The 25,467-nt window shown below is 41.7% G+C and overlaps 1 protein-coding gene across 3 annotated transcripts in view; it reads left to right on the top strand.

Moving 5' to 3' along the window:
• Positions 1 to 25,467, top strand: part of asphd2 (aspartate beta-hydroxylase domain containing 2) — a 46,365-nt gene that overhangs the window by 2,369 nt on the left and 18,529 nt on the right. For 2 of the 3 annotated variants that reach the window (XM_068054721.1, XM_068054723.1), the window contains exon 2: positions 7,566 to 8,698. In XM_068054721.1, the coding sequence (XP_067910822.1) occupies positions 7,813 to 8,698 (886 nt within the window). In that variant the 5' untranslated portion in view covers positions 7,566 to 7,812. Of the gene's footprint in view, positions 1 to 4,037; positions 4,123 to 7,565; positions 8,699 to 25,467 lie in introns of those variants that run through there. The other variant, XM_068054722.1, reaches the window with a different exon arrangement.

The following is a 25,467-nucleotide window of genomic DNA, read 5'->3' as shown; positions in this document are numbered from 1 at the left end:
CCCTCCCCCTGTCCCCCACTTACTCCATGTTTGAATAATCTATCAATGTTCATTGTATAGGCTTCTCCATGAACAATGACCTCTTGGGCAAGGTCCCAGTGAGACCATATCCAGTATGAATCAGTGTTAAGGGGGTTGGGGGGAGAGAGAGAGAGAGAAATTGAAGAAATGGGATGGAAGGAATGGGCACAAGAAAATTAGGTCTATGAGTGTCATACAGTATTTTTTAAACTTGTTATGGCTATAGCACTGTTGTTTTACTAGAATTTGGATTCAGAATGGTTTAAAAGTCTTTTCACTCTTCTTGTTGTAAGAGTCATGAATGAAATATGTGCCACTGACGCGGTAGGTATGGGTCCACGTAGCAATTCAATGCACGGATTGGAGAGGCTGTAAGATTACCTGGTATGTGTAATGAAAACATCACACTAGTACAATAAATGGTACTTATTTGAGAGGTTTACTGTGGATCTAACCAATATTGTATATAATTTTGTGTGCTAGATGCATGTAGTAGGTCAAAAGATAGAAAGCTGCTACTTATTATTTTAATTTTCTGCCACTTTTATTGAAGATTGTGCATTCAAGTTCCACTCCAAGACTTGAGCATAAAATCCAGGCTGACACTCCAGTGTGGTACTGAGGGAGTACAGTATGGTTGGAGGTGCTGTCTTTCAGATGAGACAATAAACTGAGGCCTCATCTGCCCTCTCAGTTGAACATAAAAGATCCTGAGGCATGATTTTGAAGAAGTGCAGGGGAGTTACCTCAGTGTCCTGACCATTGTTTATCTCTCAATTAACATCACAAAAACAGATGTTATTACCGTGTTGCTGTTTCCTATAAGTTGGTTGTTGCATTTCCTCCATTACAGCAGTGACTACACTTCAAAAGCACTTCTGTGGCTGTCAGATACTTTGGAACGTCCTGTGTTCATGAAAGGCACTATATAAATGCAAATCTTTCTTTTCTTTCCCTCCTGACGTCATTGTTGTGGTACAGTTTTATGGTGGCCAATCACCCTCTGGTCTCTAGCCCAAGTGGTATTCTTCATGTGAGTTCTTATGGAGAATGTCACCAAGTTTTTTTAAAAAACCACATGGAGGGTCACAGCTGAGCCCAATCCTGTCTTCGTCTGCCACCCTCACGTGCATTTCCAGTTGGAATTGCTGGATCATGGTTGATTTTTCACTTTCTTAATTCAGCACTGCTCTGCAAGTTATACCCTAACATTGTCCCAATATAGATCTGCTAACTCAGCATCCACTGAGGAGTGAACCTTGGACCCTTCTGTTGTGTATGGTCCACATGTGACCATCAAAGCTGGAAAGAGGTAGGAAAGAACAGATAAGTTAGAAAGTAATAGTTAGGCATTACCAAGCTTGGGATTTGAAAAACTGTACATTGTAGCAGGATGCACTAAGGGGTCTGAGAGGAATTCACATTTTTGAGCTGGGAAAGAATGAGTTAAGAGTTGGAGACAGTACTTAATAGGACACTATTGGAATTTTTTTTCTGTTGTCATTCCTCCATTTCCCAACATTTATTAAAATGAATGAGAGTGGCCAAGTCTGAACTTCCCTCTTGCCTTTATTTTCTCCTTTTTCTGTTTTATATTCTGGGGCAGCACTGAACCTTCACCTCCCCTTGACTAACCAAGTTGTCCGATATGGCTCAGTTTGTAACACTCTTGCTTCTCTGTCAGGTAATTGTGGATTCTAGTCCCACTACAGAGACTTGAGCACAAAATCTAAACTGACACTGCCAAGGGCAGTACTGAGAGAGTGCTGCACTCTCAGACATGCTGTCTTTCAGATCAGACTTAAACCGAGGCCCAGTCTGTCCTCTCAGGTGGACATAAAAGATTGCATGTCACTATTTTGAAGTAAAGCAGGGAGTTCTCCCCGGTGTCCTGGCCAATATTTATCCCTCGACCAATCGACTATCTGGTCATTATCATTGCTGTTTGTCGTGCATTGTGCAAATTGTCTGACCTGTTTTCAGACATCAACATTAGTTGTTGAGATTTGGGATGCCCTGTGGTCATGAAAGGCACCATATAAATGCTAGTCTTTCATGAACGATTCCTTGCTACGTGGTGAGTTATGTATGCACGTTTTCACGAGGCCACTGTGTTGATAATCTTTCATTAAAACACGCATTTTCCATTGCTTTCTGTAATTCTCTTGACTGTACATCAGCAATCCTGACGCAGAATCATGATTCTGAGACTAAATTAAACAGTGCATCTGTAGTGGATTATGTAATCCTGTTCACTGAATATGCAGTTAAAGGCTATTCTACTTACAATCTGTTTTTAAAATCTCCATTATGAAAGTGTATCACTATTACAAATAGTACATAATATATGTATGTTTGAGCATCAACAGGGATGCTCCTAATTCAGAGGCTTAATCAAAATATGTTTGTATTCTCAGGATCTAGTATTCTCTTGAACCTCTGATGTTCAATGACTTTTGCTTTACTCTTTTCTGTTCTCGTATGAACAATTATTGACCAGTCAGCATTCTCTATCTTGCAGAGTTTAACGCTGAAGAATCTTTTGTTTTTTTGACCTTCACAGACTGTGCACTGCTTGCATCACTACAGGGTGCTGCATGACAAATCCGAACAGCACAACCTCCACATTCATTTGTAGCGTGACAACTTAATTAATGTTTTTTTTAAAGCAAGCAGACAGTGTTCTGGTCTTCTAAATGTCGTCCTTTTGTTAAATAACGTGAAGAAGGCTTTCATTGTATTCAAGGCTTATTAGTAATTGTCAAAACACCATCTTTTGAGGGGTAGAGGAGAGATTAGCGCTGTGCCTCATTTTGTATGGCAGCCCGGAGTCCAATTCAGTCTCGGGAATCAAGTTTCCAAATCGGCCTTTTCTGGTATCCTTATGTTTACAGTTTCTCATCAGGTCATCTACAGTGCTGATAACCTGTGTCTGTGATGTGTCAAAAACTGAAAATGCTACAACCTTCAGTCAGTTGGTGTCTGTGGAGAGAACAGATGAGTGAACATCTCTGGTCAAGTGCAGAAGTGGATGAAATTTCAGATAGTGTTTTTAAAAAATGAACATAATAAAGAAAAGAGGGAGGGAATGACATACACATACCTGCACACGCAAATACACACACAAAAGTGAGGTTGAATGGTGCTTAAGTGAAAAGCAGGAGATGGTTAAATGGCTGGAGCGATACCAACATGAGACAATAGAAAGCAAATTGTAGAAATTGAAGACACTTGGGAAACAATCCTGGTCTCACCTGACATCCACCCATATCCAGTTTCCAGTGGGTACTTGGTTCCCAAACAGTGATGTGTATCCTACTTTATTATTCTCTTCTCTTTCCTCTTCCACAACTACAAGAACGGTTAACTCAGTGGGGATAGATAATTGAATAAAGGAATAATCATACGTAGAATCTACTGCACAAAAACAGGCCATTCAGCCCAACTTGACTATGCAGCTATTAATTCTCCAGACAAGCCTTTTCGCACTCTAGTTACCTCTTTTTACATTGCGCCCACATCCCTCTATTCCCTTCTCTTTTAAATATTTGTTTCTAAGCCTTTGACATCAGCAGTTGCATCTGCTTGTTATTTCATAGGGAATAGCAGAAGTAAGCCAGCATATATGTGGTTATGTCACTTTCATAACGTGTAGGATAATGTAACAATTCACATGCAAACATGTTATTGATGTAATGTTGATCACTTCTGAACAGTTTTTATAAAATGCTATAAACTAAACAATAAGCCTTTTGTAACATAATTCACAAGCATTCCAAAAGGTGAACATAGGGGCCTGGAGTTTCTGTGAATTGCATTGGTTTTTCTCAGCACAATTTGCCCAATATCCGCTTAACAGGTGAAATAGGTCACAGGTCTTTGAGTGCAGATCATGTTCAGCATAGCTCGAGTTTCCGTGATCTTTTGAGCTAGTTTTAAAAACATTGTACTGGACCCAGGCCCCACCCACATACAAAACTAGGCACATGCCCAGGGTGAATTAATCACCATTGGGAGTTTCTGCTTATTGCGCTTGTTTGCGGGCCTTTGAGGAGGCTGCAAAAATTAAACTGGATCTTTTGGGTGCAAGGACGCTAACGGGTATGTTTTGAATCAAATTGTTTTTAAAATTTACAAAGGAACTGACTACCGTACCTCAATCTAAGTAGAATATAGGTTTGTATATTTTTTTAAAGTAATTTTTAGTCATTTGAAATCTGGTTACTCAAAGGTGCTGGATTGACAGTGTGGTTTAAAAGATTTATTTTTGTGATAAACTCACTTTCAGCTGTATTACTCAACTATACTACATTACCACTCTTAAATATATCTAGAAATATTTTTGAAGCAAATTTTTTTTTTAAATTGCATTTTAAAACACTGCCCAATTGCATTGGTTCATGGCAGCTTTTCCATTTGTCAGTGTGCAAATGGATTTGAGTGGAAACTTGGGGGGTGGGGTGTTGGGGAGAAACACTTTTCAAAACGGGCACTATCTTGGACATAATATGTGCCAAAATCGCTAATTATGCCTAAACCAGAACCTCTGTCCATATGATTTTAAACCCAGTCAGTGTCTAAATTGAATGATGATCTGCATAGCTCTGTGCCTTACTTGCTGGTGCAACTTAGTCAGTAAATTACATTTTTCTAAAGAGCTTTAAGATTTTGTTTTTTTTTTCAAAACGGTTTGGTTGTTCAGCTTGGCATTAAGTTGATAAAGAAGATCTTTGGTTTGATCAACAGTCTCTGCCAAATTAGCTTATTTCAGCTGGAGGGAGAGAGGTGGAAGTGAGATGATGGGAATCAACAGTTGCACTCAGCATTTCTTGAGCAAGAAGGGGCAAATGAGCCAGTCTGTGCTGATTGTTTCTACTGGCCCCTGCTGGAAGTATGCATATGTGCTTTACTCTAATAATAACAACTTGCATTTATTTATTTAGTGCCTTTAATATAGTAAAATGTCCCAAGGCACTTCACAGGAGCATTATCAAAAACATTTGACACAGAGCCTTAAAGAGATATTAGGACCAGTGTCTAAACATTTGGTCAAAGAAGTAGGTTTTAAGGAGTATCTTAATGGAACAGAGAGGTAGAAAGCCAGAGAGGTTTAGGGAGGGAATTCCAGAGCTTAGGGCCCAGGCAACACAAAGCACCACCGCCAGTGGTGGAGCAAAGAAAATCATGGATACTTCGACATTCACTGGCTAGGCTGATGTATAGGACATTGAATAGCAATAGTGTTCTCCTGATTGTGCACCGTAACGTCGACAGAAAACCAGAGAAATCGTTATTTCTTTGGAATTTTCTTGAATCTTTCACAGAAGTTACAGCGGATGATTGGGAGAACACCATGTGCAAATTCAACCTGATAAATCGTGACCATTGATTATGGTACCAGTGGTCAATGCCTAATGCTGCTGGCCTGCTAAATGTTCCACTATTTTCTGTTCTTGGCACAGTGTACCTGATGGGTTGTTAATATACTCAGGAGCAGAAGGGAGAAAATTGCCAATGTAAATCAAGATGGTCAAATTGATCCTTGTTTAACTAAACCAAATAAAAGCTAATTATGAATAGTATGTAAGAGGTACATGGCCAAATAGGGCCTTTTACAATGTAGACCAGGCCTTTGGATACTCATGCCACTCTAGTGATAGTTTCCTCTTTTCAAATCACACTGCTGGTTGCTCTATGAGATAACAGAAAAGGGGAACCACATGTATATGCTGGCCACGATATTTTGTGCAGCTTGCCTTCGTAGACAATGTGTCGTGTTGTCACCAAGGTGCCGTGCTGCAAAGCACTGCAAGCTTACCACCTGATTTAGACTTTCAGAAGCCATCACGTTCCAGTAAAAATGTTGGTAAGCTTACCACCATATAGAACTGTACAGCACAGAAGGAGACCGTTCAGCCTATCATGCCTGTGCTGGGTCTCTGAAAAACATACCAATTAGTCCCACTCTGCTGCACTTTCCCCAAAGTCTTGCAAAATTTTCCTTTTTGAACAGACATCCAATTCCTTTTTGAAAGTTACTATTGAATCTGCTTCCTTTCAGGCAGTGCATTCCAGATCATCATAACTCACTAAGTAAAAAAAAAAAAGTCTTGTCCCCTGCCAGTGTTTTCTTCCAATTATCTTAAATCTGTGTCCACTGGTTACTAGCCCTCCTGCCAGTGGAAACAGTTTCTCCCCATGTACACATAATTTTGAACACCTCTATTAGATCTTCCCTTAATCTCCTCTGTTCTAAGGAAAGCAATTCTCTAGTCTCTCAGGATAACTGAAACTGTTCTGGCTACAGGCTATGATGGAGGTGCAGGGTGGATGGGTTGAGGTGGGACTGTGCAGTAGGAACTGGCAACCAAAGAGCATTATGAAAGCACTATAATACGTTGGTGCTTTTCTTTACCATCTTGTCAATTAAATGACCCTTTAATGGGGATGTTTATAAAACTGCATTCATGGTACAGTGAACCTGTTGCTTTACAACATTACAAATTTAAATAGCACAGGGCACATTGGATTTGCAACGGTAAGGGCATTTTCTCCCAAATTTCCTACTCCCCTTTGGGGCATGCTTACTTTATTATATAAAATCTGCAGAAACAGGCTACGCCCATGTTTATACTCCACATGAGCCTCCTCTTAGTTCAATTACTGCTTCCCACCTTACCCCTTTTACTCCCTAATCCTTTCTCCCTCATGTATTCGTCAAGCTTCCCCTTGATTACATCAATGCTATCTTCAGCTACTCCATATGGCATATGGGGTCCTACATTCTCACTACACTCTGTGTAAAGAAATTCCTCCTAAATTTATTTGATCTGTTAATGGCTATATTGTACTTGTGCCCCCTTGTTCTGGGCTCACCCACAATCGGAAACAGTTTCTTGAAACCCGACCTATCAAGCCCCTCATAATTTTAAAAACCTCTATTGTGTGTCCAAGAGCCAAAGCCTGCTAAATCTTTCCTGATAGTTAACCCACTGGTGTTATGTTTTGTGCATGTACATGTATATGTGTGTGCTGTTGGAATAGGAGTTATACAGGAATATTACTGAAAAGTAACTTTTCATCGTTTTAGTGCTTGTAGCTACTTATGATTCACGGAACTCATCCTTACACTAATAGTCTTTCAAATTGCCCTCTTGTGTATAATGGGGATAATTTAAGTTGACAGTTTTTAGCTGGATTCACAGAACACCAAATGCATCTGGTAATTGTTCACCTGCCCACTAGTTTAGCCAGCCCTGCATCCTTCCCTAATGCTGTAACTTCAAGGTTTTATAGTGTTAAATTGTTATAAAATGCTGTTTAACAGATAGATTTTTATTTTGCTGGAATATTGTGTAATTTATCAACTGCACAGCTCTCCATTTTTTAAATCATTCTTGCCTTTAACAGAAGTGTAATGTCAGAGGTTGACTTAAAACTATGTTTAAATGTCAAAAAAATCGTATGTAATATTCTTTGAATCCAGTTTATTTCAGAACTAATTGTGTGTGTGTAAATGTCTGTCTCTATGCTCTTATTTGTAGGAACCTGGGGCTTTTAGCGATGCTGATTTATAACCAGATGCTCTATAAAACAACAATCTAAATCGAGGCTCGCTGGTTTCTCCCCTATGCAGCAGAAAGATCGTGGTAATGTGTGTGTTCTGTGAGACGTGCAGACAGACTAAATGTTTCCTGGCTGCTGACACAGTGCTCAGGAGCCAAAATGCCATCCATGCCTGTCAATTAGACCACGGCTGCTATTTTCCACTTAAAAAATTACAAACGCTGCATGGTGTGGGTGCCTGTGCCAAAGTCGAGGACTGACAGCGTTGCCTTGCTACACCGATCTAACCGGAACCTTGGGAACATGTTATTAGAGTGGTTTACAGACTGGGACCTGACACTGGACCAAATGAAAGGCTTGGTCTCAGTGAGCCTGCAGGCAGTGAGAGAGTGCGACGTCACTGCAGTGACCACCTTTGCTTGTATCCTGGCGCTTTTTGTGTGGTATTGTTACCATGTAGGCAGCGAGCAGCCCCGTAGCTACACGCCGGTGAATGCCATGATGCAGAGCGCCGATGTAAATGGTTTGCAGAATGGTTACACGTACTGCCAGTCTGCGGATTGTGTAAGGTGCACCCATAATGAGGGACGCAATCAGAAACTTTATCACAATCTGCAGGAGTACGCCAAGCACTACTCGTGGTCAGGAATGGGACGGATCCATAAAGGGATCCGGGAACAGAGCCGGTATTTGAACAACAGGCCGTCCATTCAGAAACCAGAAGTTTTCTTCCTGCCCGACTTGCCTACAACTCCTTATTTCTCACGTGATGCCCAGAAGCACGACGTAGAGCTGCTGGAGCGGAACTACCAAGTCATCCTGGCCGAGTTTGAAGTGATCTTCAAGGCGTTCTCAAACTGCAGCCTTCCGCAAGGCTGGAAGGTTAACAGCACCCCTCGAGGCGACTGGTTCACCTTCTATCTGGTTAACCAGGGTATCTGCGTTCCCAGTAATTGCAGAAGGTGCCCTCGGACGTACCGGTTGCTAGGCAGTCTTCGCACTTTCATCAGTAACAATGCCTTTGGGAATGCCTGTTTCTCCATAATGAGCCCAGAAACATTCATTACTGAACACTATGGACCCACAAATGTTCGGCTCCGCTGTCATTTAGGTTCGTGAGTATTTCTTAACTTTTCACTGACCATAATAATGTGTGTTCTATGTGTGGCATGAAGGTACTGCTTGATGTCTCTTACAGGTTTTTAAATGTTGCCTTTTTGCAATTAAGCGGGCACTCATGGATATCATATGAGATCTCGTGACAATGATCCAATCTTAGGCTCAGATGATATGTTGCACTAACCAGCCTTTATCTGAGTAATTATAGCAATCTCCTGGACTCCATTAGATTGTACTATTACTGTGTTTTTTCCCCTTTTTAAAAAAAATTTTGTGCTCATGCAGGTGAGTAGGTGCTGAGATTTCGTCATTTCAGTCAAGTGACTTCCAGGTCTCAATTCCTCCCAACCTCAGTTATGTAGAATTACATGTAGAAATTACAACACAGAAACAGACTGTTTGGCCTACCCGGTCCATGAAGATAGTTATTTTCTATATGAGCTGTAGTCCTAATTCCATACGCCTGCCAAGTTCCCATATCCCTTTTTACCCATTTTCTTCAACAACCTATCGAACCTATTCTTAAATGCTTCTGTCTGGTAATACATTCCACAACCTCATAAACCACTGTACAGTTTTTTTTTTTAAAAAAAGCATTTTCTCTGTGCTCTGTCCTACATCTTTTACATTTAATATTATATCTATGTCCCTCAACCACTGGAAGTAATCTGTCCCCACCTTCAGGAAAGAGGGATAAAGGGTTATGGAACAGGCAGATAAACATGATTATGATTGTTTGGTCACATGGAGGGTAAACTCCAAAACAGACGGGATGGACTAAATGGCCTGTTTCTGTGGTGTAACGCCTATGTATTTCTGTGTAACTATCTCCATCAAGCACACGTCCTACTCCATCAATGTGCTATTTTTCATTTTCCAATCACACTGCCTGCCTAAGTGAGATTATCAGTTAGTATCTAAAGTGTTATTAGTTTACCAAATAGTTATTTTTGCTTATAGCTTTTATGCTACAGCCAAGTGACCTGCTCTCAGGCTTGCAGCTGTGGTGCAGTGCATTGACTGGTTTTGACTATCATTCCAATATTCCTTCCTTATTTTCAGCAAGGTACCTGACCTCCACTTGATGTTTCCCCATAGTGATGTGGCAGAGATTCGGAACTCATTTGGGGGAAATCATGGTTAGAATTTAAAAAAATACAATTTTATAATGCCTTCTCACATAAAAGCTCCTTGAGCACTTCTTCCTAACTTGTTTTTGTTGGTGAAGATTGTCACTATTTTGCATGTGATTTTTTTTCTCAAAAACATAAATGAGCAGTTAATCGTTTTTTGGTGGGATTACTTGAGTGGGGAATATTGGCTGGATGGAGAACTCCTTTTTATTCTCCAGTGTCAGCCATGGCTCAGTTGGTAGCACACACTGCTCTGAGTCAAAAGGTTGTGGGTTCAAGTCCACTCCAAAATGTTAGCTGACGCTTCAGGGCAGTACAGAGAGAAGGCTGCATTATCAGAGGTGCTATCCGTCAGATGACCTGTCTGCCCCCTCAGGTGGACATAATTGTTCAAGAACTCTAGTTCTCAAAGAAGAACAGGGGATTCCGCCCCCCCCCCCCCCCCCCCCCCCCCAGTGTCCTGGCTAATATTTGTTCCTCAATCAATGACACTAAAACAGATTGTCTGGTCAATCTTGTATTGCTGTTCATGAGAGCTTGCTGTATGCAAATTAGCTGCTGTGTTTCCTACATTTCAGTGGCTACACATCAAAAGTACTTCATTGGCTGTAAAGTGCTTTGGGACATCCTGAGGACATGAAAACTGCTTTATAGATGCAAGTTTTTCTTCCTTTGAGTAAATCACAGAACTGTTACAGTGCAGAAGGAGGCCATTTGGCCCATCGTGTCTGCACCGGCTCTCTGAAAGAGCAATTCACTCAGTTCCATTCCCTCGCCTTCCTTTTCAATAACTGTCTAATTCTCTTTTGAATGCTTGAATTGAACCTGCCTGCACCACACTCTCAGGCAGTGCATTCCAGACCTTAACCACTCGTTACGTGAAAAGGTTTTTCCTCATGTCACTTTTGCTTCTCTTACCAAACACTTTAAATCTCTGTCCTCTCGTTCTCGATCCTTTCACGAGTGGGAGAGCGACACTGTTCTTCATACTTCTCCGAGCTACTGGAATGTATATTGTTTAAGGTCTAGTGAAGCTCCTTCTGGCTGCCCTATTGAAGGCGTTATATAAATACTTCAATGTAAAAGCAAGTTCTTTCTTTAGTTCTTTTGGAAAATATCAGCCAGGATTTTCTATACAGTTGTATGGTAACACCTACACTGATGAATTAATGGATCTGATGTAATTGTCACTAGTGTATTGAGTGATACTCTAGAAGTTGATTACCAGCGAGTAGCACCATCAGTAGATATATTCTACAGGAAATCATAGGTGAGAGTGTTTACAAGTATCTCACTAAGTGGTTGAAATATTGCCATGAAGCCATGAGAGCAGATTTTGAGAGATTTATCATAGTAACATTAGGCTGAGATTAGTGTCATCATTATTTTGATGTGTATTCCGTAGGTGTTTTGGCTCACAGAGTAAATGCACTGTATAGTGCAAACAGACCAGGAAGTCTCTGTGTTAGATTGAGGGTGGAGAAAATTCAGCCAAGATTTTCACTGGAAAGGGCATGTCTGGATGTCAGATCAGACAGGGTTGGGTTTGGCAGTGATACTGTTGAAAAGCATATGGACAAAGGAACATAGGAGTAGGAGTAGGCCATTCATCCCATCAAGCGTGCCCCACCATTCAATAAGATCATGGCTGATCATCCACTTCAATGCCTTTTTCCCACACTATCCTCCTATCCCCTTATGTCATTTGTATTTAGAAATCTGTCAACCTCTGCTTTAAAAATACTCAGTGACTGAGCTTCCATAGCCCTCTGGGGGAGAGAATTCCAAAGATTCATAAGCCTCTGAGTAAAGTAATTTCTCCTTATCTCTGTCCTAAGTGGCTTCCCCCTTATTTTGAAATTGTGTTGCCTGGTTCAAGACTTCACAACCATGGGAAACATCTTAGCTGCATTTACCCTGTCTATCCCTTTAAACATTTTGTAGGTTTCAATGAGATCACCTCTCATTCTTCGAAATTCTAGAGATTACAGGCCCAGTTTCCCCAATCCCTCTTCATAGGACAGTCCCACCATCCCGGGAACAAGTCTGGTGAATGTTCGTTGCACTCCCTCTACGGCAATAATATCCTTCCTAAGGTAAGGGGACTAAAACTGCACACAGTACTCCAAGTGTGGTCTAACCAAGGTTCTATGCAATTGAAGCAAGACTTCACTACTCCTGTACTCAAATCCTCGTGATAAAAGCTAACATACCATTAGCCTTCCTAATTGCTTGCTGCACCTGCATGTTAGCTTTCAGTGACTTATTGACGAGGACACCTAGGTCCCTTTGTACATCTACACTTTCTAATCTCTTACCATTTAAGAAATACTCTGCATAACTGTTCCTCCTATCAAAGTGGATAACCTCACATTTTTCCACACTATATTCTATCTGCCACGTTCTTGGCCAAATCCCCTTGAAGCTGCTTTGCATCTTCCTCACAACACACATTCCCACCTAGTTTTGTGTAATCCACTAACTTGGAAATACTACATTTGGTCCCCACATCCAAATCATTGATATATATAGTGAACAGCTGGGGCCCAGGCACTGATCCCTGTGGTACCCCACTAGTCACAGCCTGCCAATGCGAGAATGACCCGTTTATTCCTACTCTCTGCTTTCTGCCTGTTAACGAATCCTTAATGCATGCCAGTATATTACCTCCTATCCCATGTGCTTTAATCTTGCTAACCAATCTCCTGTGGGGGATTTTATCAAAAGCCTTCTGAAAATCCAAGTATACCACGTCCACTGACTCACCTTTATCAATTCTGTTAGTAACATCCTTAAAAAAACTCCCAACAGGTTCGTCAAACGTGATTTCCCATTCATAAATCCATTTTGACTATGCCCAGTCAGCTCATTATTATCCAAGTGTCCATTTATCAAATCCTTTAGAATAGATTCTAGCATTTTCCCAATGACTAATTTAAGGCTAACAGGTCTGTAATTCCCTGTTTTCTCTCTTCCTCCCTTCTTAAATAGTGGAGTGACATTTGCGACCTTCCAATCTGCAGGTACTGCTCCAGATCTATAGAATTTTGGAAGATGATCACCAATGCATCCACTATCTCCATAGCTACTTCTTTCAACACTCTGGGATGCCAAATATCAGGTCCTGAGGACTTATCAACCTTCAGCCCCATTAATTTCTCCAATACAACCTTCTTACTAATACTAATTTCCTTCAATTCCTCATTCTCCCTAATCCCTTGGATCTCTAGTTCTGGGAGATTTCTTGTATCTTCCTCAGTGAAGACAGACACAAAGTAATCATTTAGCTACTCTGCCATTTCTCTATTCCCCATTATACATTCTCCTGATTCTGCCTGTAATGGACCCACATTTGTCTTAGCCAAACGTTTCCTTTTTACGTACCTGTAGAAGCTTTTACAATCCGTTTTTATATTTTTTGCTAGCTTGCATTCATATTCTATTCTCCCTTTCTTTATCAGTTTCTTTGTCCTCCTTTGCTGTATTCTAAAATCCTCCCAATCCTCAGGTTTACTACTATTTCTGGCAAGTTTATAGGCCTTTTCTTTTAATCTTATACAATCCTTAACTTCCTTTGTTGACTGCCTTTAATTTTGGGGTTCTTGTGCCTTGAAGGAATGTATAATTGCTGTAAACTATGTAATATTTCTTTAAAGGCTATCCATTGCCTATGTACTGTCAGACCTTTTAATGTATTTTCCCAAACCACCTCAGCTAATTTGCCCCTCATACCTTCATAATTTCCTTTGTTCAAACTTAACACCCTGACTTCAGATTGAACTACCTCAATTTCAAACATAATGTAAAATTCTATCATATTATGGTCATTCATCCCTAAAGTTTTTTTTCCAACAAGATTATTAATTAGCCCTTTCTCATTACATAATACTAGATCTAAAATAGCCTGTTCTCTAGTCAATTCCTCAACACACTCCAGAAACTCATCCTCCACATCATTAGTGCTCATTAGGTTTACCCAGTCTATATACAGATTGAAGTCACCCATGATTACTGTATTAAAGGCCTGCTACCCAACCTGACGGAACCCGACGACATGTCTCGGGGTTGGGTTGGGTTGGGTTGCACTTCCGGGTCTGGCATTCGGGCTCGGGTCGGGCCGAGTCGGACACGCACTATCATAGGTAAGTGGCTCCAATGTTAATTTAGTTTTTGGACTAGAAAGGTGGTTTTGTTACAGTTATTTGTTACAGTTATTACAGACCAGCAACAAAGTGAAAAGCAGAAGGTGAGTTAACTGATGGTCGGGTCGGGTGCAGAAAAAAATGGAAGAACCCGGGCCGGGCTTGGGTCGGATGTGGTTCTGTCGGGCTCAGATCGGATATTGTTTTTGCAGACCCGAGCAGGCCTTTATCCTGTATTACCTATGCCACATGCTTCTTTAATCTCCTGATTAATACCATGCCCCACACTACTAAAACTCACCGTCAAGCCTCGTGTGAGGTATGGTCACCTGGGTGAAGTACCAAAAGACAGTTCCTGTCACACAAGTAAGCACTTGAGAAAGAGAGGAAACTATATTGTCTAAAAAAAAAAGTTCTAGTTTTTTGGCAGCAATCCTACCAGTGTTGCAATGAGGCAGGAGAACACCGCAGTTGATCCTGTGGTGAAAATGCTGCTCACAGAAAGAACCTGCAGCAGAGCCCAATTTTCTGACTCCTTCTTGGAGAGCTGCCTTTGGGGAATGCATTTTGCAGTGGCTGCCGCCCACCTCACTCGTGCAAAGAGGAATGACCTGAAACTGGTACTCGTCCCCTGTTAATGCCGCCGGGATACCGGTACACTCGTCCAATCATCCCTTGCTGGGTTTCCCAGAGACCAAAATCAACCCCTGTGTATGTATCCCTCACTGTCTTCACTGCTGCCAACACCATCCCCCACGCACCACCCCCCCCATCTTTTGTATGTCTTTTTCTTTCTCCCCTCCTCCTATTTTGTACATCTAATGCTCTAAGACCTCTCTCTATTTTACCCTCTTTGTACATATGTCTCTCCTTTTCCAAAACGACCTTTGCCTCTCAATCTCTTTTTCCCTCTCTCTTTCCCACCTCCACATATGTACATTCTCCATGTGCTCCATCTCCCTGCTTTGCACACACTGTCATGCTGCGTATTCTGACTCTTGTGGACATTTTCTATTTCTATTTTTTCATACTGTTTGTGTGTGTCTCCCCTCTGCCCTATCTGTGTACTTGCCTCTCTCCCTTGCCCTTTTTGCCTTTTGTACTCTATTCACTTGGCTTTTTTGTTCCCCCTTTGTCTCAATGTCTCTCCTTTACCACCATTGCAGGTGAGTTTTTTTTTCACTCTTTCCACCCACCATACAACCTCTCCACCATTTCCTCTTTGTGGGTGTGCTTCTCTCACGTTCTGTTTTTCTGTGTCTTTATTTTCTGTTTTAGTAATATAGGAACAGGAATAGGTCATTTAGCCCGTCGAGACTGTTCAGTGCCATCATAGCTTATCTGTGACCTAACTCCATATGCTTAATGCCTTTGGTTAGCAGACATCTGTGAAATCCAGACTTAAATTTAACAATTGACACAGCATCAACTGCCATTTGCAAAAGAGAATCCAACTTTCTACCTCCCTTTGCCTGTTTCCTAACCACTCCTGAAAGGCCTGCCTCTAATTTTTAGGCTATGTCCCCTAGTCCTAGATACCCCAACCAGCAGAAATAGTTTATCTCTATCTATCCTACCTTTGTTTTCTGTTTGTCTATTTCTTTGGCTTTGGTTTATGTCTCTTCTTACCCCATCTTTCTTCTCATGCCCATTGTGTGTCTTTGCCCCCATGTTCCATCTCTCCCACTTACATATTCTCTTCTTTTCTCCTCTGCTTTTGCTTCTTTCCTCTTTTCTCATTTTTCTCTGTTGTGTGTGTGTATCTTTAATAGTCCAAATTAGCTTAGCCATTCTACAATAAACAACTCATTGGCCATGACTTATTGGCACTAGTTCAACAACTTGTCACTCCAATTGGTCATGAGGATAAATTCAGAATATTGGTTCCCATGGAAATCATAAATGGGCCTGGTGATCTGTTAAAAAGGCATGAGATGAGGTTTGACCGATGAGAAACACATGCTGGTGAATAACTGTTCACTTGTAATGTGCAGAATACTTTTAAGCATTAGATTATTTATGATTAATTTGCATATTTTAAAAGCTCAGTGTTTGCAGCACTGATAGAATTGTGTCTACTACAGACTACTTCACTGTTTTCAGTACACTCTTCAGGCCACCCACAACCATGCATGTGCTTGAACCCTTTATGTTTGCTGATACAACAGTACAACCCATGGTTTTACATTGGAATGTATGAACAGGAGTAGGCCATTCAGTTAGATCATAGCTGATCTGCATATTAACCTTGGTTCCATAGCCCTTAATACCCTTGCCTAACAAAAATCTATCAATCTTGGTTTTGGAATTTTCAATTGCCCTGTTTTTTTGGTGATGTGTGTTCCAGATTTCCACGACACTTCATGTGAAGAAGTGCATGGGACATCATCCCTGAATGGCTTAGCTCTAACTTTAAGACTGTACATTTTTGTTCTGGATTCTCCCACCAGAGGAAATAGCTTCTCTCTATCCACCCTATCACATCCTTTAATCATGTTCAACACTTCAGTTAGATCACCCGTTAATCTTCTATACTCCTGGGAATACAAGCCTATTCAGGCGAGCTGTTATCATAATTTAACCCTTTTGGTCCTTATATCGTTCTTGGTTAAGCTCATCTGTACCCCCTCCATGGTCAGTATATCGTTCTTGTGGTGCAGTGCCCAGAACGTCATGCATACGTCAGATGGGGTCTAACCAGAGCTGTAACATAATTTCCACCCCTTTGTATTCCAGCCCTCTTGAGATAAAGGCCAACATTTCATTAGTCTTTTTAATTTTTTTGTACCTGTCCATTAGCTTTTAGTGATTTGTGTCCTTGGATCCCTAAATATCTCTGCTCATCCACAGTACCTTGCTTTTCGCCTTTAGAAAATACTTTGATCTATTTTTCTTGGGTTCAAAATGAATGAGTGTCCAGTTGGATAAAAGTTTGCTTTAAGGACAGAAAACAGCGAGTCATGGTAAATGTTTTTTTTAGACTGGAGGATAGTAGACAAGGGTCAGTGCTAGGACCATTGCTTTTTTGTACTATATATAAATAACTTAGATCTTGGAATACAGAGTAGAATTTCAAAATTTGCCAATTACACCGAATTTGGAGTGGCAAACAGTGAAGATGATATGAATCGTCTGCAACAGGACATAGGCTAGCAGAATGGGTAGACCAGTTGCAGATGGAATTTAATACAGACAAGTGTGAGGTGATGCATTTTGGCAGGAGGGATAGGGTGAAGCAATATAGATTTAATGGCGCAGTTCTAAAGAGCATGCAGGACAGAGGGACCTGGGGATGCATGTGCATAGATCTTTCAAGGTGACAGGACATATTGAGAGAATAGTTAGCAAAGCATATGGGATCTTGGGCTTCATAAATACAGGCATAGAGTACAAAAGCAGGGAAGTTATGCTGAACCTTTATTCTTCTTTGGCCTCCTTGTCTTGAGAAACAATGGGTAAGTGCCTGGAGGTGGTCAGTGGTTTGTGAAGCAGCGCCCGGAGTGGCTATAAAGGCCAATTCTAGAGTGACAGACTCTTCCACGGGTGCTGCAGATAAAATTGGTTGTCGGGGCTGTTACACAGTTAGCTCTCCCCTTGCGCTTCTGTCTTTTTTCTTGCCAACTGCTAAGTCTCTTCGACTCGCCACACTTTAGCCCCTGAACTTTTATAAAGCTCTGGTTAGACCCCAATTAGAGTATTGTTTCCAGTTCTGGTCACTGCACTTTAAAAAAGATGTGAGGGTGCAGAGGAGATTTGCCAGAATGATTCCAGGGATTGGGGATTTTAGTGACAAGGTTAGGTTGGAAAAACTGGGGTTTGAGGAGATTGAGGGGGATTTAATAGAAGTGGACAAGATTATGACAGGCTTAGATAAGATAGACAAGGAAGAACTGTTCCCATTAACTGATGGTGCAAGGATTAGGGAACACCGATTGAATTGGGCAAGAGATGTGGGGGTATGTGAAGAAGAACTTTTTTACGCAGTGAGTTGTAATGTCCTGAAACTCACTGCCCATGAGGATGATGGAAGCTGAGAAAATCAATGAATTCAAAAGGAAATTGGATGGGCACTAGAAGGAAATAAACTTGCAGGGCTACAGGGATTGAGCGGGAGAGTGAGATTGACCGGATTGCTCCGCAGAGAGCCAGCATGGACTTGATGGGCCAAATGGCCGCCTCCTATGCTGTAAATGACTCTGACTTTCCAACATTGAATTCCATCTGCCAGTTTTGCTCACTCACCTAATTCTTCAGTGTCCCTTTCCAGCTTTCTGCTCATCCTCCCTATTTATTGTTGACTCTAGTGTCCTCAGCAAACTTAGATATATGGCTGTCTATTCTTGCACCCAAGTTATTGATAAATATAGTGATAAGTTGCGGACCCAGTTGAAATCCCTGGGGCACATCAGTGGTCACGTCTTGTCAACTGGAGTGCATACCTATTATTCACAATCTCTGTCTCCTACCTCTTAACCAATTCCCTATTCAAACCAATAGATTGCCTCCAATTCCATGTGCACTAATTTTGCAGTTCGAGCTTTATTTTCACTGCTTCAGTGGAAGACCCGCAGAACAGTATCTTTTATCTTTTAACCTAGTTTTCTGCCAGTTTTGTTCATGCATTTTGTGATGGTGCTTGCTCTTGCTGATGATTTATGGTTCTGAAGGTGCTAGTAGTTCTCCAGTGTCTCTCCCAAGTATCAATTCTTGATGTGTGAATCTAGATGATGAATGTTACTAAGTGGATTTTCCCCTCATTGGCCCAGAGATGCTGTAACCAATTGCCTTGATAACACCAAGGCAAACAAAGGGATCTGTAGTGATGGATGTGGCGCAGGTGGACATCAAGAGAGACATCATGGTCCCGTGGGGTGCCAGGAGACCCACAAGGACCACCTTCAGAAGCGAGTGGGAGCAGGTGGCCTGGAAGATCAACTTTTTAAAAATTTCTTTCATGGAATGTGGGCAACTCTGGCAAGGCCAGCATTTGTTGTCCATCCCTAATTGCCCTTGACAACTGAGTGGCTTGCTAGGCCATTTCAGAGGGCAGTTAAGAGTCAGGCACATTGCTGTGTGTCTGGAGTCACATGTGGGCCAGACCAGGTAGAGATGGCAGATTTCCTTCCCTAAAAGACATTAGTGAACCAGATGGGTTTTTACAACAATCGACAATGGTTTCTTGGTTGCCAGTAGACTAGCTTTTTAATTCCAGATTTATTAATTGAATTCAAATTCCACCATCTGCCGTGGTGGGGTTTGAACCCATGTCCCCAGAGCATTAGCCTGGGTCTCTGGGTTACTAGTCTAATGACATTGCCACTACGCCACCACCTCCCCATAGACTCATTTTGTCACTCCAATATAGAGGAGACATAATACAGTGTACTAAATTGAAAGCAATCCAAGTAAATCACCGATTCACCTAGAAGGAATGTTTAGGGCCTTGGATGGTGAGAAGGGAGGAGGTAAAAGGGCAGGTGTTGCATCTCCTGCGTTTGCCTGGGAAGGGGAGGTGGTGTTGGGGGTGACTGAGGACTGGACCAGGGTGTCGCGGAGAGAGTGGTCCTTAGTATACCCTTCTTGGTATTGTACATTCTTGTATGGTGCGGCAGATTGCTCCTTGTCTGACTTGGTCTGATTATGGCACTGAATAGCTATGTGGGGCATCATGAGCCATCGGCTTCCTATTTGCTTAGTCAGTTCCCTTTGCCGTCTCACGCAGTGACTTTCTTTTCATCTGGATTTGTGCCCGCAATGCTTCAGTAAAGCCTCTGAAAGTTTTGAGCTCTACAGTCATTTTATTACTGGAAATCCTGATTGCAGGAATTAGAAAATGCTCCTACCTGGCCCCCTAAGCTGCTGCAGACATTTAAAGCCACCAGAACCATACCATTTTCACCTCCCCACTAGGATGCTTGCAATTTGAGTGACAATACCACCAATTATATAAATGAAGGTGATCATGGCAAATTAGTGCCAGGTCTTGCAAGTGCTTGCCACATCGGTCTGAATGTTAATCACTGGCTTGTCTCATTCATTGAGAATTCCTAGTTTAATAAGGTACCAGAAGACATCATTGCAAGTGTAACCCACTAGGGTGTTCGCACCTTTTGCGAGAGGGGGAGCAGAGGTGAGAAAAAGGAGGGAAAGTCATCTTGTCTGGAAACAGATGCAAGTGAGTCACAAAGTTCTTTCAGACAAAACCCCCCCATGTGGTTATGCTTAACCTTTAACTGCCTATGCTTATATAATTAAAAGGGGTTACTTGAGTAACATTGTATACACTTCTGTAGATTAGAGTCCACAATTTTGCCAGTAAATATCTAGTTCTGAAAAGTATGAGAATAGACTATGAATCTAATATTTTATTGTAATTGTGACCTAAACATGTTCTCAAGCATGAATTAATTCTTGACATCTACCAATCTGTGGTGCTGACTTTGTGTTCGTGCTGCGTTGGTGGATCTCAACTGGGGCTACAGTTGGCCATTGCTGCTCTGGATAAGAGTGGAGAAGAATCAGCCAGTGTTCCTGTCCCTGTTTTCTGCTTGTTGGACCTGCCCCTGATCACTGTCCATTGACCCCTGCTGGAAAGTGTGTGTGTGTATCAAATTGGGTGAGAATAGAATTGTGTTTGGTTGGGATGCCCCTCACAGTGAAAAAGCCTCCTGACGTTCACTGCACCCATGAAAATAGACATTTTCAGCTAGGTACGGGGAGGGGAAGGGTTGAAGGGGGGGCTGCCACCATCTGTTGATCTGTACCCATTCAGGAGAAAACGGAGGAAATTGGCAAAGCGAGAGTTTAAAACTTTAAAAGAGTATTCCAGGGTAAAACGATAAACTGGCATTAATCTTGAGTTTTCAGAACAAAATTATTTCAATGTATTTTTTCTTTGTTTCTTGAAGATAGTGAATGTTTCTGGGATTTGATCCCATGCTGCCCTCTAGCACTTTGTTTTCTACATTTGTCCTATTGTACACTGAGTGTTGCTAGGACCCAGTGGATCAGCACAATTGCATCTGATTCTGACCTCACAAGTACGTACAAACTCACATGACGTTGCATGGGTCTTCTGAATAGTAAGCACGAACACTGGCGGTTATTACCTGCTCATGCAAGGGTCACGAGTTGATTGTAATGCCCTCAACAGTGCACTGAATATGGTCATATTATTCAGAATAAACCAGGGTTTGAATCTGGCAGAATGTGCTGAGCCACAAAGTGAGTCCCTGATTATTTGGTTAACAGAATAATTTTGAAAGCCCCTTATTTGCAAAGTTTTTCACTATGATGCAATTTGTGTATGGACTATTTTTGTCAAATGTCCAGAAAATCTTTGTGGAAAATTAACTGAAAATAAATTATACAAACATTTGTGCTATTCAGGGTGAAACCTGTCAGTGCTATGGAATAGAATACCTTCCTTTCTTTATACCCACTGTCCATACCAGCATTTCAGGCCAAGTATAGCAGGAGTTAAATGCTAAGTAAACATGGTTTTAATGTACTCTATAGGTGCCTTAACCACATTCTCAGAGCATCTTCTGCAGCACCATTGTGAGATTTCCAATTCCCAACCACCTTCCTTGCAGCTTGTGTGTGCATGTACTAGACCATTTCTGCTTTGTTTTTTTATTTTTTTTTATTTTTAGAGATACAGCACTGAAACAGGCCCTTCGGCCCACCGAGTCTGTGCCGACCAACAACTACCCATTTATACTAACCCTACAGTAATCCCATATTCCCTACCACCTACCTACACTAGGGGCAATTTACAACGGCCAATTTACCTATCACCCGCAAGTCTTTGGCTGTGGGAGGAAACCGGAGCACCCGGCGAAAACCCACACAGTCACAGGGAGAGCTTGCAAACTCCGCACAGGCAGTACCCAGAATCGAACCCGGGTCCCTGGAGCTGTGAGGCTGCGGTGCTAACCACTGCACCACTGTGCCGCCCACTGTTGCTAACAGTTTTGTATTGTGCATTCATGCTCACAATATCACGCACTTTTCTCCTGTCCTGGGGCACTGACTATTACTTGTGTACAGATCCACTGACACTTTCTTTGGGAGTTTTTGTGTCATGGGGAAATAGGAATAGGCTATTCAGCCCCTTGCGCCTGTTCCATCATTCAGTTAGATCATGGGCGCTGCGTACCTCAACTCCATTTTTTGCCTTTATTCCATATATCATGATACCCTTAACTAAAAAACATCTCTCGATCTTGATATGAAATTTTCAACTGACTCAACATCGACAGCCTTTTAGAACAGAAGAATAAACCAAATAACTGTAGACCAGTTAGTCTAATTTCAGAAGTAATGCTAAATGAAGGTGAGAGAGAACTGTAAAAATGACACATTCTCTACTGCAGATCCTTTTTCTAAAGCATTGTCAAAGTGGCCACTTTTCATATGTGAGCCTTAGCAGTCCACAGCCTTAGTGTTGACAGGCTGTTTCACGATTGAAGACATCACAGCTGAGGCCAGTTCTTTCCTCAGCTGATACCCATATGTGCATTTTCCATTAGATAGCTATCAAACATGAAAATGCTTCCTTACACCTGCCGCCCCCGCCCCCCACCCAACACACTCAACTCCCACCAGTCCAAGGGGCACTAAGACCAATCACAGTGCTATAAACTGCTGCCCTGGGCAAGATGACTAACTACAATGCATTGGAATCTGGATCTTCCTGGTCTGTAGAAAATTCTTCCATATGATGCATTCATCCACTAAGTAAGCTGCTTCTGTTTTCAAATGGAAATATTGTGTTGCCACCATTATTTCAGGGAGATGTGCTTAAGTCCTAGGAAAGTTACTTCTTAACAAAAATCTCCACTGCAATAACGCTTTCAACTTGTCTGCAGTAACCAGCAGTATAATTTTAAACTGCTACAAGGAAAATTGTTGCAGTGCCACTGTTTGGCTCTCAGCTTCAGTATTTTTAATGACATTTACTTTGTAAATATTTCAGTAAAGTGAGGGATATCAGTACTGCGAAATGAAACACTTTCCACTTCGACTGCTAGTGTCTGCATCAAGCACTCCCCGATCAGGAGTAGCACATCTTGTGTGAACTAAAACATCCTCCACTCTGCTCAGTGTCCGCCCTCCCACCCCACAACTTTAGCATAGTGCATCCTACTGCAAGAATGCGGCAATTTTCCATTTCTCGCACAAGCAAGCCATCCTAGGGCTTCTCTCTGAAATTTCTAATTGGTGCTCAATTAGGACAGTTTGGGAAGAAATCCCTCCCCACTATAAACAGGTTGGACACTGCTCAAACTCATTTTAAGTCACATTTACAACCAGAGGAGACTCGCACCTGTCAGTCTGGGGTGGATTCAAATCCAAATCGCACAGTGAAACTCCAGTATCGAAGCTGACCATTCCTGCTTTTCTATATTCTTAAAAAATTTGCACTACCAGACTCCAGATTCACTTGTCATTGCACTTTCCTTGGTGTGTAAACCTGGTGGTGTTAACTCTGCCACTTTTTGAAAGAACTTGCTGTTTATCTGTTTTTGTATGCTATCGCTAGAAGTCTTGATGACCTTTGATATTGCTGTACTGTGCTGGAACCAACAATCAGCTGACATATGAAGTAGTCAGGAATCCTCCTGGATTGTATCATAAATTGCAAAATGGACAAATAATTGTGAATGGTTCCATTAGCTTCATAATTAGAAGTTGCAACTTAAATGTGGAATGATCTGCTTCCACATCTTAAGTATAACTGATCTTAGATTCTACCCTGTCCATCTAATCTCTTGAGGAAAATTTCTGTATAAATACTGTCAGGTCGCCAAAGATAATCAAGTTAAGCTCCAAACTATTGCAGCATTCGCCCATCTCTGCTATTCAAACCTGGCATACTGTCCTCCTGCAGTATTTCATCATTTCAATTAAGGTTATTCCAGTAATTACCAATCCCATTCCCAACCAATTACCCAGCTCCTTAAAGGAGGCAATTGCACCTTTGATAATACCCATACTGTTATGAGGTAAAAGTGAAGAGAGGTACCCTGTAGATGACGCTGGCCTGGAATTTACGCACAAGTTCTCCAACCGGAGATCGATGGAACCTGTGAAGAAATGGGGTAAATGGCTAAAAACAGTTTCTGCGATGTTAGACCATCAAGAGAACCCTGTGGAAATTCGCCCCCACAAGGTCCACTATTTGGTTATATTTAACTATAAATTTAACTAAATGATTTTCAGGAGATAATAGAACAAGATGGGCTTAAGACTGCCTGTTGCATTTTTACTTACTTGGCTCTGTTTGTTTTAGATGTTAGGTGCTAAATATATCACAGTTGACATTCTTTATTGGTGTGACGTTTGTAATATAAGTGCTGAAAATCATACTGTTCTGTAAATAAATAGCTTTGAAGCCAATGTTTTAACATCAGGCTTCACTCCAATGCTTTTTAGGGATAATTTGTGAATTTCAGTTTCATTAAGTTATAGAGCACACAGGAGGTCATTTAGCCTATTGTGTCAGTGCTGGCTCTCTGAAAGACTATCCAATTAGCTCTACTCTCTTGCTCTTTCCCCATTGCCCTGCAAATGTTTCCTTTTCAGGTATATATCCAAACCTTTTCGAAAATTACGATTGAATCTGCTTCCACCACTTTTTCAGGTTGTGTATTCCGGATCATTACAACTCGCTGAGTTTTTAAAAATGCTCCTCACCTCCCTGCTGGCATTTTTGCCCACTATTTTAAATCCGTGTCCTCTAGATGCTGATCCTTTTTCATTCTTGGGATGTGAGTCTCGCTGGCATGGCCAGCATTTATTGCCCATCCCAAATTACCCTTGAGCAAATGATGATGATCTGCCTTCTTGAATGATTGCCGTCCATGTGGTGTAGGTACACCCACAGTTCTGTTAGGGAGGGAGTTTCAGGATTTTGACCCAGTAACAGTGAAGGAACGGCAATATAGCTCCAAGTCAGGATGGTGTGTGACTTGGAGGGAAACTTGCTGGTGGTGGTGTTCCCATGCCTTTGTCCTTCTAGGTGGTACAGGTCGTGGGTGTGGAAGGTTACTGTTGAAGGAGCCTTGGAGAGCTGCTGCAGTGCATCTTGTAGATGGTACACACTGCTACTGCTGTGCGCCGGTGATGGAGGGAGAGAATGTTTAAGGTGGTGGATGGGACACTGATGAAGCAGGCTGCTTTGTCTTGAATGGTGTCAAGCTTCTAGAGTGTTATTGGAGCCACGCTCATCCAGGCAAGTGGAGAGTATTCCATCACACTCCTGACTTGTGCCTTGTAGGTGGTGGACAGGCTTTGGGGAGTCAGAAAATGAGTTACTCGTCACAGAATTCCCAGCCTCTGAACTGCTGTTGTCGCCACAGTATTTATATGGCTGATTCAGTTAAGTTTCTGGTCAATGATAACCTCTCCAGGATGTTGATAGTGGGGGATTCAGTGATGGTAATGTTGTTGAATGTTAAGGGGAGATGGCTAGGTTTTCT

The sequence above is a fragment of the Heterodontus francisci genome, chromosome 23 (assembly GCF_036365525.1).
Source record: "Heterodontus francisci isolate sHetFra1 chromosome 23, sHetFra1.hap1, whole genome shotgun sequence".
Classification (NCBI taxonomy): Eukaryota; Metazoa; Chordata; class Chondrichthyes; order Heterodontiformes; family Heterodontidae; genus Heterodontus; species Heterodontus francisci.
The sequence above is the reverse complement of the archived record's forward strand: the minus strand, read 5'-3'. Positions and strand labels throughout refer to the sequence as shown.